Genomic DNA, 12,327 nt, shown 5'->3' with positions numbered 1-12,327 from the left:
GAAAGAGCCAGGCCCTTCCAGGCACCAGTGCAAAGAGCATTCTAGGGGCACTGAGCACTTTCACAGCCTTCCTGGCTGGAGTGAATGCCACACATCCGTTTCAAACCAGTGCCTGAGCTGACAGTTACAGCACATACATACACAAACTCCGACAGCTCAGACGTTCCTAAGCCAGAGGCGACACGTGGCCATCGTCATGCTCATGGGGGCAGAAAACCCAAGCGGTGCCATCCTTCCTCTCACGGAGCCTTGGCATTTCTTCTCGGCAACAAGACGAAATGCGTTTAGAGGAAAAGGTGAACGAACACGCGCCAGTCCCAGCAGCCAATGGGAAACCATGCGTGAGCAGAGCTCCGAGCAAACCCAAGACCAGACGCCACGCTGCAGAAAAGCGACGCTTTGGGTCACCCCACCGCGAAGCAGACCATGTCTGCTCCGTCCGAGGGGCTCGTGCCATGCCAAGGGCTGTGCCTGCACTGACATGGTGGACACGGGCACGCCACATGCTGGTGACCGAGTAACGCCATCACCTAGAGCCACGCGAAACTGCACCCTCCAGCCCTACGGGATCTGGGCTGAGCAGCGCAGGACTGTGAGCCCTGAGGACAGAGAAAGGGAGGGAGGCTGAGGACAGGGTCCCCCCACAGGGCCTGGGTCCGAGGACACCTGGAAGCTGGTGAGCCGTCCTCCATTCTAACTGACAGAAGAGAACCATTCAGGCAACGAGGGGAAGAGTGAGTCTCACCGAGTCCTCTGGTGCCAAGTCACTGAAAAGGGTGAAAAGGAGTCAAGAGCCAGAGAAGCCTAGAGAGAAAGGGTAACTGTCCACATCACACAAAGATAACACACCCAGAGGCAGAGGGGACAGATAATTTGCAAAACAAGCGGAGTAAAGCAAAAGAAGGCCGTCCCTTCACCAGTGAGCAGGGAAGTGAAACGCAACCCTGGACACCATATTTTTCCATCTGATTGATCCAAGTGAGAGGGAACACCAGTGCCCCGTGCTGGTAAGAAAGAGGGAAACGGGCACCAATTCACGGTCTGGAGGGCAGCTGGCAAGGCATCGCAGCATCTGAGACAGAGCGGCCCAGCAGGCCCACGCGATGTGACCGCAGCCTGGCACAGCGGCCCACGGCACAGATCACTGACTGCAGGAGCTGAGGCACAGACGGGTGCGTGTGAAATGAGAAAACCCAGTGAAGGGTGGGGCGCCCAGACACGAAATGCAGTCCTGTGGAGTCATTAACCAGGAACTGTATGGTCACGACCCAGCTCTGTTCAAGGGTCCTGTCTGGACACCAAAGTAATGAGGCTGCTACCACGTTCACACGTGACTGGTGCCTACACAGGAAGAACCCGTCAAATATTGCTCAGAGGACAGAGCAAGGCTACGCGACATACCAGGACAGATGGGAACCCCGGGCAGAAAGGGCCCCTCGCCAGACCGGGACGTGAGGGTCATCTGGAGACTAGCTGGTCCGTCCCACAGAACCAGGGCAACCAGAGGCTCAGCACGTGCCAGCTGCGGGCAGAGGAGCCTCGGCGCCTTCCCTTTGGGGGGATTTCTTTAGAGACCGACCCTGGGCCACATTTCAGAAAGACTACCGCGATTTGCTGACTAATTTGGCCCCATGGGGAACAATTTATGGCCCAAGGGCTAGATGTGCCCCCGCTCCCCCGCCAGCCCTGCAGCATAGCCCTCATTCCAGTTTTAGGAACGAAGGAGATGAATGGGAATTAGAAGGTGCTGCTGGGCTGACGTCTCTTTAAAGCTTCCAGACACTGGCATCAGCAAGGCCAGATCTCTCAGCGAGGTTATTCTATTCGACAAAAACTAAATGAAAAGTCTAAGAGCGTATCTGTTTCCCCCCAGGGGATGCAACAAAGCCATTTTCATTTGGAAGAAGAAAAAGATAGCAAGTAAACAGATTTATTTTTCCTGAATGGGCCTCTGTGAAAATAAGTATTAAAAACACTATTATAACTGAAATTTTAAAAGTAAGTCAGCCATAGTGGCCTTGATTTCCAATGCCGCGCCCCCCCCTCCCCCCGGTCCTCATCCATGAGCCTCTCATGCTCACCTGGGATTTTCAGGTTCAGGTCGCAGATGCTCCCGACAGTGGCCACTGATGGGGCTCGGCTGGTACGGGTGATGCTCTCCTTCACTCTCCCCTCCCCACTGATCTTCACGGTAAACGGGCTCCCTGCAAGAACCGAGAGGGTCTACGTGAGCAACCCAGAGCCTGAGGTAGAGCCCAGCCCTTACAGGAAACTCAAGCAGCAGGCAGAGAGGGCAGAGGGGGCCCCGCGTACCGGGCACGTGCTCGTCGGCGAACTTGGTAGAGACGATGTAAACCCCAGGCACGGTGGGGAAGTAGGAGACCTTGCAGGTGCCGTCCTCCAGGTCCTCTGTCTGGATGTCGACTTTGCTGGGGCCTTCCACCGCCAGGGATATGCCACCGTAACCTGCGACACAGAGCCAGGGGCTGTTTTGACAGCAACTCATTTGGAAGGGGGAGCTCGGTGCATGCAGAGCGGACATCTGACCCCGAAACTCATACTGCCATTTCCAGAGAGCAAAAAGAAAGTCACTGTGGCCCTAACCGGTTTGGCTCAGTGGATAGAGCGTTGGCCTTCGGACTCAAGGGCATGTACCTTGGTTGTGGGCACATCCCCAGTAGGGAGTGTGTAGGAGGCAGCTGATGGATATTTCTCTCTCATCGATGTTTCTAACTCTCTATCCCTCTCCCTTCCTCTCTGTATAAAATCAATAAAATATTTAATTAAAAACATTTTCTAGAGGAGGATGTCCTACCGTCCCTCGGAGCACCTGTCCTGCAGAACCTACCGGGGAAAACACTGCCCACATGCCTCCAAGGACGGCATGCGCTGCCTCGAGGGCTCATCGCCAGTCACCAGCCTGGACATTTGAATTTTTAAGCTGCCCCGGATCTTTAGCCAGGGGACCACGAAGACAGCAGATATGAAGGTTTAACAACATGAGCATCTGCCCGTCAGGACCAGAAATTGCCCAGCCCTTTCCCCCAGGACTATGGCTTTGTCTGGAAGTCACCAATTCAGCCATCACTCAAGAAGGCGGAAGAGGAAGGCGCTGGCTGTGGCATTAGGTTGGGGAGGCCCAGACTACTCAAACCATCTCAGAGAGGAAACGGGAAGAGATTCATCATTTCCACGAAAGCACTGTGAGCGGAACACGGTCCTGGCCAGCTGGCCCAACAGCCTTTGCGGGGATGAGTCCAGGAGACCTGGGGAGCTGAGAGCAGGGTTGGGAGTACAGATGATAGATATCTTGGAGTTGTAGTGGCTCTGGGTTCAAATGCCAGAAGCAGGGGGCTGTTGACCCCTGTGAGCCTCAGGTTCATTTAGAAAACAAGACAACACCTACTTTCCCGGTGGTCATGGGGCTTACGCGACAATGCAGGTATAAGGACAGACAGTCTGAAGGATGCTCAGAAAGAAAAGGGAGTTGATAGGATGAAAACATGAAGGAGCTTGAACAAAAAGCCCTGGGCCTTTTGCCTGGGACCACCCACAGACCTGCATCTCGTGTGTCCACGATGAACTCCGACATCTCGAAAGTCCGGCCTTCTGACAGGCCTCGGCCGTAGACTTTGGCTCTGCGGGCATCACCGATCTCGGACTGGACCACCATGATGGACACGGGACTGTTGGCCACGTGGTTGCCATTCTTCTTGATGCTGACCAGGTGTTCACCCACCTCCCGGGGGATGAAGGAGATGCCTGGACCGGGCACACATCAGGGTTTGTAAGAGGAGGGACAAGGGATGAAGGAGAGGAGCTGGGAGGCAGACACACTCGCAGGAATGGACATATGACTCCCTAACTTCCTGGCTACCCCAGAGTGTATGTAAAGGTGGTCAATCTCGCAACACGGAAACGCACTTACGTGACCCAGCAGGCTTATCGTATCACACTCCAGGGCGCTACCTACTTCCCCCGAAAGGACTGAAGGAATCCCCATCTCCCACCAAAGGCTCCCAGCTCAGTCCAGGAAGGCAGCCCGGGCTCACCGATGTGGTTATTGGGCAGCCTCTTCAGGAGACAGGGCTCGTCACGGCCGGACGGGGCCTTAATGCTGGCCGTCAGCGTGCTGAGGTCGGTCTCGCTGATGTCCAGCAGGAAGTCGGCGGCAGAGCCCAACTTCACCTGAGAGCACCGCCTGCTGTCATCTGGGAAACACCCCCCAAACACAGCCCGTCACACGTGGTCACCCGCGCTCCGCAGCCTTCACCCCACATGTCGTTTACAGATGAACAGCCTGAAGCAGTTACCAAAGTTAAGTGAAAAGGCACGCCTCATGGACCTAATCAACAATGAATGACTTCTACTTATGCCTGGTGAAGGCAGGCCAGATGCTGGCAGGAGCTGGAGCCTGAGTCCTCACAGACCACTTCTTAAATGAGTCTTTGCCGGTGAAGGCATCTGCTACCTGCATGCCATCCCCTTGGGCATTTCCCAGGTAAACACTCATCCTGCTCCGCACAGGGCTGCTGGCTGCTTCGCACAGGCCTGAACAACTTGGGGGCAAGGCCTTCGTCCTGCACATCTTCTTTATGACCCACCGAGCGCAGGATCCGAACACAGCGAGCACAGAGGTGAGCGGCAAACCTCTGAGTCAGATAACCTCAATCTGCACCCTAGAGTACCCACTTGGAAACCTGGCTGAGCACTAGCTCTCCAAGCCTCTGTTTTCCCATCTGTAAAATGGGAGAGACTAATTATCCAGCAGTGATACAGAAGGGCATCGGTGAGCCCTCATATTGGTGCAATAAGTATTATTTGCATGCCTCTATCTGGGGGCCTTCTATTGGCATGCAGGAGTCAGACTGGACAAAATGATTACCCTCCAAATGTGAGTGCTTTTCCCTGGAGTACCAGCTGAGCGGGGAATTAGCCTGCCCAAAGTTGGCCTTGCACCCCCAGTTTCTCCCTAGTGAGTCTCTGTGAAACCTAAACCCAGGCACCTAGCCTGCTGCCCCTGGTCTGATGCAGGGACAGACTGCTGGGGTGGCCAGGCCTCCCACGAGGAAGCTCCCAGCAGGTCAGGCAACCCTACCTGTGATCTTGGCGGTGAAGGGGCTGCCAGGGATGTGCTTGTCATTGTACTTGACCAGAATGCTGTAGTCGCCTGGCAGGGTGGGCAGGTAGGTCACTGTGCACGTCCCGTCTTTGTTGTCAATGCAGCTGATCTCGGCCTTGGAGGGCCCCTCGATAGCCAAGTCCAGACCCCCTGTGAATGGGAGCAGGGAGGGAGGGCCATCAGGGAGTGTTCCCTTCTTCCCACACAGACAGCAATTCCTCCAGGGCAGCCCCGAGGTCGGGAGCGCCAGACTGGCACAGGCCATGTGAGCCGCGGGCAAGGGGCGTAGGTCAGAACTAAGTGACTATGGCACCACTCTCCACCTCTGAGTTCTTCGCTTATGCCTGGTGAAGGGAAGACCAGATGCTGGCCCCGAAGTCACCCCGAAGGTCTCCCTGCTCTTCGGAATGTGCGGACGAGAAAGGGCTGGAGCCCCGCACGTCAACCGCACATATGGAAGTGTCACACACACTGCCATGCTGGTCAGGCTGGAGGCCATGTGGAGATCCCATGAGAAACACAGATTCTAAAATCTCCACAAAGACAATGCACACGCACCCAGAGCCAAATAACTCATGTGGTCCCGCGGATACACGTACATGTGCAAAAAGAACAAAACCAAAAACGTCATCAACCAAAACACTTCAATTTCAGGCAAATCACATAAAGCATCTCACAGCGAGGATCTGATTTCAATCAGAACCCCAGGAACTTCAAAAAGTCCTGTTTGGGTGGAAGACAGAGCAGCTGTGCCTGAGATTCACATGGAACAAAAAAGACAAACACTACTACCCAACAGCCTTCTTTTTAAAAGCTGCCCGGGGATCGTGTCCGCTGGATTCTCAGAGGGGAAGCTGAAAGCCTACAACCACACACACATCACAGTACCTTCTCCTGCATCCTCGGTGACGATGGTGAAGGTCGCGGTTTTGTTGGCCACTCCGTACACCAGCCCTGGACCGTAAGCAGAAACGGTCCCGCTGTTGGGGTAGTTCACGTAGAACTGCAGCGGGCTCTCTGGGTGTGCAAGGAACACAAACAAAATGGACTCAGTGCGGGGGGAATGCATACCTCGGACAGCGGTGCTCATCCTCCTCTAACGCAGTGGTTCTCATCCTTCTGGCCCTTTAAATACAGTTCTTCATGTTGTGACCCAACCATAGAATTATTTTCGTTGCTACTTCATAACTGTCATGTTGCTACTGTTATGAATCGTAGTGTAAATATCTGATATGCAGGATGGTCTTAGGCGACCCCTGTGAAACGGTCGTTCGACCGCCAAAGGGGTCGCGACCCACAGGTTGAGAACCGCTGCTAACCGCAGGCAGGTGTGGTGTCTCCTATGCAGAGGCAGAACGCGCACTGAGCCTCTGCTGGAGATCACCATGCTAGGACACCAACGGCGTCTACTCACTATTGCTCCTTCAATGTTACACAAGAAAAACAATCCTAAGGCTGCCCCGGACGAGAGGGGCGCTGAATAAAACAGGGGAGTCCAGCTCAAGGTGACTAGTTAGGACAGGGGTGGGGAGCCTTTTTTCTGCTGAGGGCCATTTGGATATTTATAACACTATTCGCAGACCACACAACATTATCAAGGTAAAGAATTAGCCTGCTCTATTTGGTCACACATTTAATTAACTCACCCCTAATGCCTTGGGAGGGCCAGACCAAATGATTTTGTGGGCCATGGGCTGGGCGTTCCCCTCTCCTGAATTCGGAGGAAACGGCTAAGCATGTGAAGAAATGACCCACTACCAGAGGGAGCACAGCTGGAAAGGTCTTTTGGGAAGGCAAAATGTAAGGCGCTCTAAGCCCACCCCACACTATGTGGGACTTTATCCCACTGTGGTCCTACCTACTCTCCCCCGGCCTCTCCCCACCTACACACACCCCAGTCTCCCCCCACCCCCCCACCCAACACACCCCAGTCCCATGCAAGGACTTCCATTTCCACAGTGGCCAGATGCAAATTCGGAAGACCAGAGCTGACTTCCGAATAGGGGGCTGGCTAAATAAAACAAGGCTCTCCTCTCAGGTCATTAAAGAATGAGGGAGCCCGTATGCCCTAACTTGAGAGATTATCCACAATGTGTTGTATTAAAAAGAGAAAAGGGCAAGTTGCTGTATAATATTAATATCATTATCCCATTCCTTTAAAAACAAAACAGAACAAAATTATAGGCATGTTTGTAGGTACCAAGAGAAACATCTGTACACAGACCAGCAGGGAGGTAGGAGGAAGTGGGAGAAAGACATTTTTTTTACTTTCTCTACATCTGTATCTTTGGGGTATTTAAATAGAAGCAGATAACACATAGTTGCTTTGAACAAATATTATGCCCGGATATACACATAAACTACAGCAAACATCAAACTGGGAGAAGTATTTGCAACTCCTATCACCAACGGCTAATCTCTCCAGCATTGAAATTGCTCCCAGAAACGGACACCACAAAGGCCAATAACCAAACAGAGAGAAACCAGGCCGTGGATACGAATGTCCAGTTCACAGAAAAAGGAATACAAATGGTGCTTAAACATTCAGAAAGTTGCTCAATCTCCTTCACAAGAGCAATACAAATAAAGCAACACAGAGATATTGCTTTTGCAACCATCAGGTTGGCAAAGATCCCAAAACTGGGTAGCATAATCCACTGGCCGCTCTGGGGAAAAGCAGGCGTCCTCCTCCATCGCTGGAGCCTGTGGGACTCAGAAGAGCCCCGATGAAAGGCAACTTGGCAATTCTAGCAACATGATGGATGCCTGTCCCTGTGGCCAAAAACTCCTCCCCACAGAACCACATCTCCCAGGTCTGCCTTTGCCGGTGGCACGTGCTGAACGGGAAAGGCTATGCGCTGTGGCAAAAGGTGGGGCAGAGGCTAACTCTCCTCCGACGGGGGCAATGGTTAACGTGCCACGGGCCACCCAGTGGGCAGGCTCTCTGAAGACGCTCGATTATTTGGACGTGCAAAGCTCTCCTGCATACACCATTAGATAACAAGGACAAGGACACAATCATGTGTAGAGGATGCTATATTTATGTAAAGAACGAGGAAGGATTAGAAATCTATCTTCCTGTTTGCTTGTAGGGTCTTAAAAATATTCTGAAACCCAACATAGAAAATTAAGAGTCAGAGGGCAAGTGAGGGTTATTATAGGTGGGAAGGAAACCTTTCTCCACATCATTGTTTAAACTATGTGTATGTGGCCCACATGTGTATGGTGTGGCAAAATAGTAAATTTTTTTAAAAAAGAGAGATGTATTTAAGGAATTTTTAAGAAATTCCACACAAAAATTTTTAAGAAAAAGAACAAGAATAACACAGTGCTGGATAGTGGACATGAAACCTTAGCTGGTTTTCCTCGTCAAGGGCAGTGTGACTAGAGGGCAGCTGAGCCTGGCCAGCGTGGCTCAGTGGCTGAGCGTCAAACTATGAACCCGGAGGTCGCAGTTCGATTCCCGGGAAGGCACACGCCTAGGCTGCGGGCTCGATTGCCAGTGTGGGGTATGCAGGAAGCAGCCGATCAATGATTCTCTCTCTTCATTGATGTTTCTATCTCTCCCTCCCTCTCCCTTCCTCTCTGAAATCAATAAAAATATATTTAAAAGAAGAAGAAGAAGAAGAAGAAGAAGAAGAAGAAGAAGAAGAAGACGACAGCTTGTCCTTTTCTCACAACCTCCTCCCCCGCCCCAAACCCCCCACCACGCAGGGCTCCGCAAGCCAGGCTGGAAAGTCCCTCGATGCGCCTCACAGTTTCCTTCCAGCTCATCCTTTGGCCAAACTCGAAATCGTGACAAAGACAAACAATCACAGCCCGAAGGGCCTGCATCATCCCTTCTGGAAATCAGCTGGATCTGCTGGGGTCACAGGCCGTTCGGTGTCACAGGGACACCAACACTCCATTCCCCAACCTGCCACCTACTTCCCACACAGCTTTGCACGTCAGCAAACCTCCCAGAAGCCCAGGCTCCCGAGCCCTGGAGCCCGGAGCCCGACTCACCGGGGATGTGGCTGCCCATGTACTTGATGTGCATCTCATGGAGCCCCACCTCCGTGGGGGCGTATCTGACGGTGACGGTGCCGTCCTTGTTGTCCACAATCTCGGGTGTGGCCGTCTTCCCAGAAGGCATGTGAACCTCTCCTATGGAGCACAGGGAGACAGGGCCATGAGCCCACCTGCGATGCCCCCGGAGAAGCTGCTCGGAGGCACAGGTGGCCTTCAGTACAGGCTTTCAGCTCCAAGAACACTCACTGCTGCCTGGAACACCCACCTTCCAGAACAGGAAAACAGACCTGCATTTCCCTTGATTTTGTTCCTTCTGCTCCCACAAAATGCAGCAGCAACTCCTAAGGAAAGGGTTTCCTGCTCCGTAACGATAAGTTAGAACCCTGAACAGGACTTGCCTATGAGGAGAGGGTCAGTAGAGCCTCAACCCACGGAGAAGCCGGCAGAAAGGGGAGGCCGGCAGAGAGAGTGACTGCACAACAGACCTGTGTCAACACCACCTGGGAAAGTGGGAGACAGAGAGGCAGGAAAAGGGGGAACGGGAACCCAACAGTTGAAGGGCTCATGCAAATTATACATGAACCACCTCTTCAGAGGCACACACAGATACATGCATGACATGTTCTGCAATCTCAGGGGCTCATGGCCCGATCCCTAGCACAAGAACCAGGGGTGCTGGGATCAAGAACACAGGTCTGGGGGACCGGTGGGACCACCGCTCGTCACCGATCAGGCGAGAGAGTGCAAGCCAGCGAGAATGAGACAGCTTTCATGACAGTGCTTACCAGTGATTTCTCCTTTTCTGACCGCAAACGGAATGACCAAGTCGAAAGGTTTAAAGCCCAGGCCGTTCATGTCACTCACTGGGACATAGGCCTCTTCGGTGACCTAAAAACAGGAAGCAGCGGTCACTGGGTGAAGTGGACAACAGCGTGGGCTAGTGAAGCTACAGGGGGCAGAGCAGCTGGGAATTTTGCAAGCCAGTGCAGCCAGGATTGGGGGAGGTGGCGGCCCAGGTGGTATGGGCTTTGTCCAATTGGCCCTGGGGCCAGAGCAGAACCCGAGGGTTTGGAGACGTCCTGCCGACCAATTGCTAAAAACGACCAATTGCTAAAAACCAGGAGGCGATTCGCTTGTAAAATTCCCAGAAGCGCCCACGGGAAAGTGGGAAAGTGAGAGGCAGAAATGTCTGTGAGTCCCAAGAGGCTCCACCTGGAAAGGTTTAGTTGCTGTGGCCTGGAAAAGAAGGTGTGTTTTAAGTGGCAGAAAGTAGCAGCAGGTGGCTTTCCCTCTGAACAGAAACCAAATGTGCGAGAGTCAGCAGGAGGGCTGAAGACAGCTGTCCCCCTTTCTCTTTAAACAGAGACACACTGCACCGAGCGTGATCAGACGTGACGGTGGGCGATTCGTGGAGTGCAGACGATGACATGGTGGGTCTCATTGCAGAGAAAGCAGGATTCATTGTGATGGACTGATCAGTGGGGGACAGACTAGTGACCAGGACACCCAGAGGGCTTAAGCAATCCCCAGAAGCGGGCTGTAGCTTTTCTGAAATGAAGGCTGAGTAAATACAGAAATGCAAAAAAAGAAGAAAAAAAAAAGTGTACCCAGGGCCTGAATCCAGGGGAACATGCATTTACCGGTGCCTCCTCCACGGCCGCGACTTCCCCATCTGTGGCCTGGTTGGTGGCAAATGGAGGTTAGTAGGGAGTCTCGTTGGAGGGACGTTGCTACTCAGTAGGTTCTACGCCCTGAGGGCTGCTTCCTCCCCATCTGCTCATCTTGCACAGCAGAAAGCCTCTCGCTCTGCCTTCTCCCTACCCTTGTGGAGAGCAAGCTGACGTCCTCTCTTTGAATGTCAAGTCCACATGCCCTTTGAACCCATGACCCCACTCCGAGGAAGCAGATCTATAGAAATACTAGCAGGAAAGTCCATAGGTAAGCGATGCGTGCTAGCGGTTTTACCAGAGCTTTTTTTTGGTCATGAAAACCTGAAGCAACCTAAATGTCCATCTGCAAGGGAGTCGGCTACGTAGATGGTGGGAGTCTGTCCCTTCTGGAGAGCTGGTCAAGTCCGGGCAATTAAGATGGAAGGGCCTCCATGGCACGATGAGGGGAGGAAGCAAGTTGCAAAGCAACGTGCATGGTGTGATCCCGGCACAAAAAAAGATGGGAAACCCTAACACTCGTCGCCTCTGCAGCATGAAACTGGGCAGGTGGTTTCCTGTTACTTGGTAAGTGTCTACAATAGTTCATATTTAAAAAGTCTTTATAAAAATTTTTAAAAAATCAGACTTCGTTTCCCTGATCCAACTGACCTAATAAGGGAGGAGTTCCCTCTCCTGCCAAATCAAACAAGCATCGGAAGGCCTCCCTGTGGAGGCAGGCCCACGTACCCATGCGCACTCCTTCTCATGTACTTTGTCATCTGCCGAAAGGGAGCTCCACTCACTAAGGCAGCTTGGTGAGCAGCAACGTTCGGAACAGCCCTATCCCCTGCTTCTAGGGGCCTCTCAGATTGGGGACAGTCAGGGACACACCGCCAGGGAGGAAGATCTTTCAATGGCTACGTGATGGCCTCTGAGTCAGGACTTCTCAACAGTGATGAGCAGATAAGCTGCTAGACCCGTGACTTCCTGTGCATGTCTTCTGCGTGGTACACAGAATTGAACCAGCCCACCCGTCTCCCTACGACATTTGCTGCAAAGGCAGTACTGGGTGTCCGTGGCCTTTTGGCCCCAAGACTGTAGAGGGAGGCAGGGAATCTACCCAGGAGACAATGGAAAGAAAGTCAGCCCCCGTAGGTGAGGCTGGAGAAAGCTCGGAGGGGAGAGGGAGACCCAAGCCTGGTCCTGTGGGTGATGTGCGCTTGTGCCGTCAGCTGTGGTTGGGGGCAGTGCGTCCATCCAAAGTATCCTTTGTGCATCCCAGGGTCAAGGGGACATTCATTCCTAATGAGTTTGGTGGCTCCCACTTCAGGTCTCTGCCATGTCTGCCAAAACCCTGCCCGATCCGAGCCAACCAGATAAAACCTGAGATGGGACCCTCCTCTGGGATAAGGGCACCAAGTTTCTAGCTGCGTTTCTCCCAGCCCTGAAGGAGAAAAGCACTCCCAAATGAGCAGCATCAAAAGTTGACAAGTGTTTGTATCCTTGAGACGTGAAAGAGCCCCCGGACCTCTGGCACGTTCACAG

General features: G+C 53.0%; 1 protein-coding gene across 6 annotated transcripts in view; it reads right to left on the bottom strand.

Annotated features, from left to right (window-relative positions):
- Window positions 1–12,327, bottom strand: part of FLNB (filamin B) — a 133,958-nt gene that overhangs the window by 17,750 nt on the left and 103,881 nt on the right. For 4 of the 6 annotated variants that reach the window (XM_006779108.2, XM_006779110.2, XM_006779112.2 and 1 more), the window contains 9 exons: window positions 10,741–10,812; window positions 9,919–10,021; window positions 9,128–9,268; window positions 6,011–6,139; window positions 5,099–5,272; window positions 4,053–4,211; window positions 3,559–3,762; window positions 2,314–2,466; window positions 2,082–2,204 (listed from right to left, as the gene is read on the bottom strand). In XM_006779108.2, the coding sequence (XP_006779171.1) occupies window positions 2,082–2,204; window positions 2,314–2,466; window positions 3,559–3,762; window positions 4,053–4,211; window positions 5,099–5,272; window positions 6,011–6,139; window positions 9,128–9,268; window positions 9,919–10,021; window positions 10,741–10,812 (1,258 nt within the window). The remainder of the gene's footprint in view (window positions 1–2,081; window positions 2,205–2,313; window positions 2,467–3,558; window positions 3,763–4,052; window positions 4,212–5,098; window positions 5,273–6,010; window positions 6,140–9,127; window positions 9,269–9,918; window positions 10,022–10,740; window positions 10,813–12,327) is intronic. The other 2 variants (XM_006779114.2, XM_006779115.2) reach the window with 2 other exon arrangements.

The sequence above is a fragment of the Myotis davidii genome, unplaced genomic scaffold, assembly GCF_000327345.1.
Source record: "Myotis davidii unplaced genomic scaffold, ASM32734v1 scaffold189, whole genome shotgun sequence".
In the NCBI taxonomy this organism is placed as follows: domain Eukaryota; kingdom Metazoa; phylum Chordata; class Mammalia; order Chiroptera; family Vespertilionidae; genus Myotis; species Myotis davidii.
This window is presented reverse-complemented; position numbering and strand designations above follow the sequence as displayed.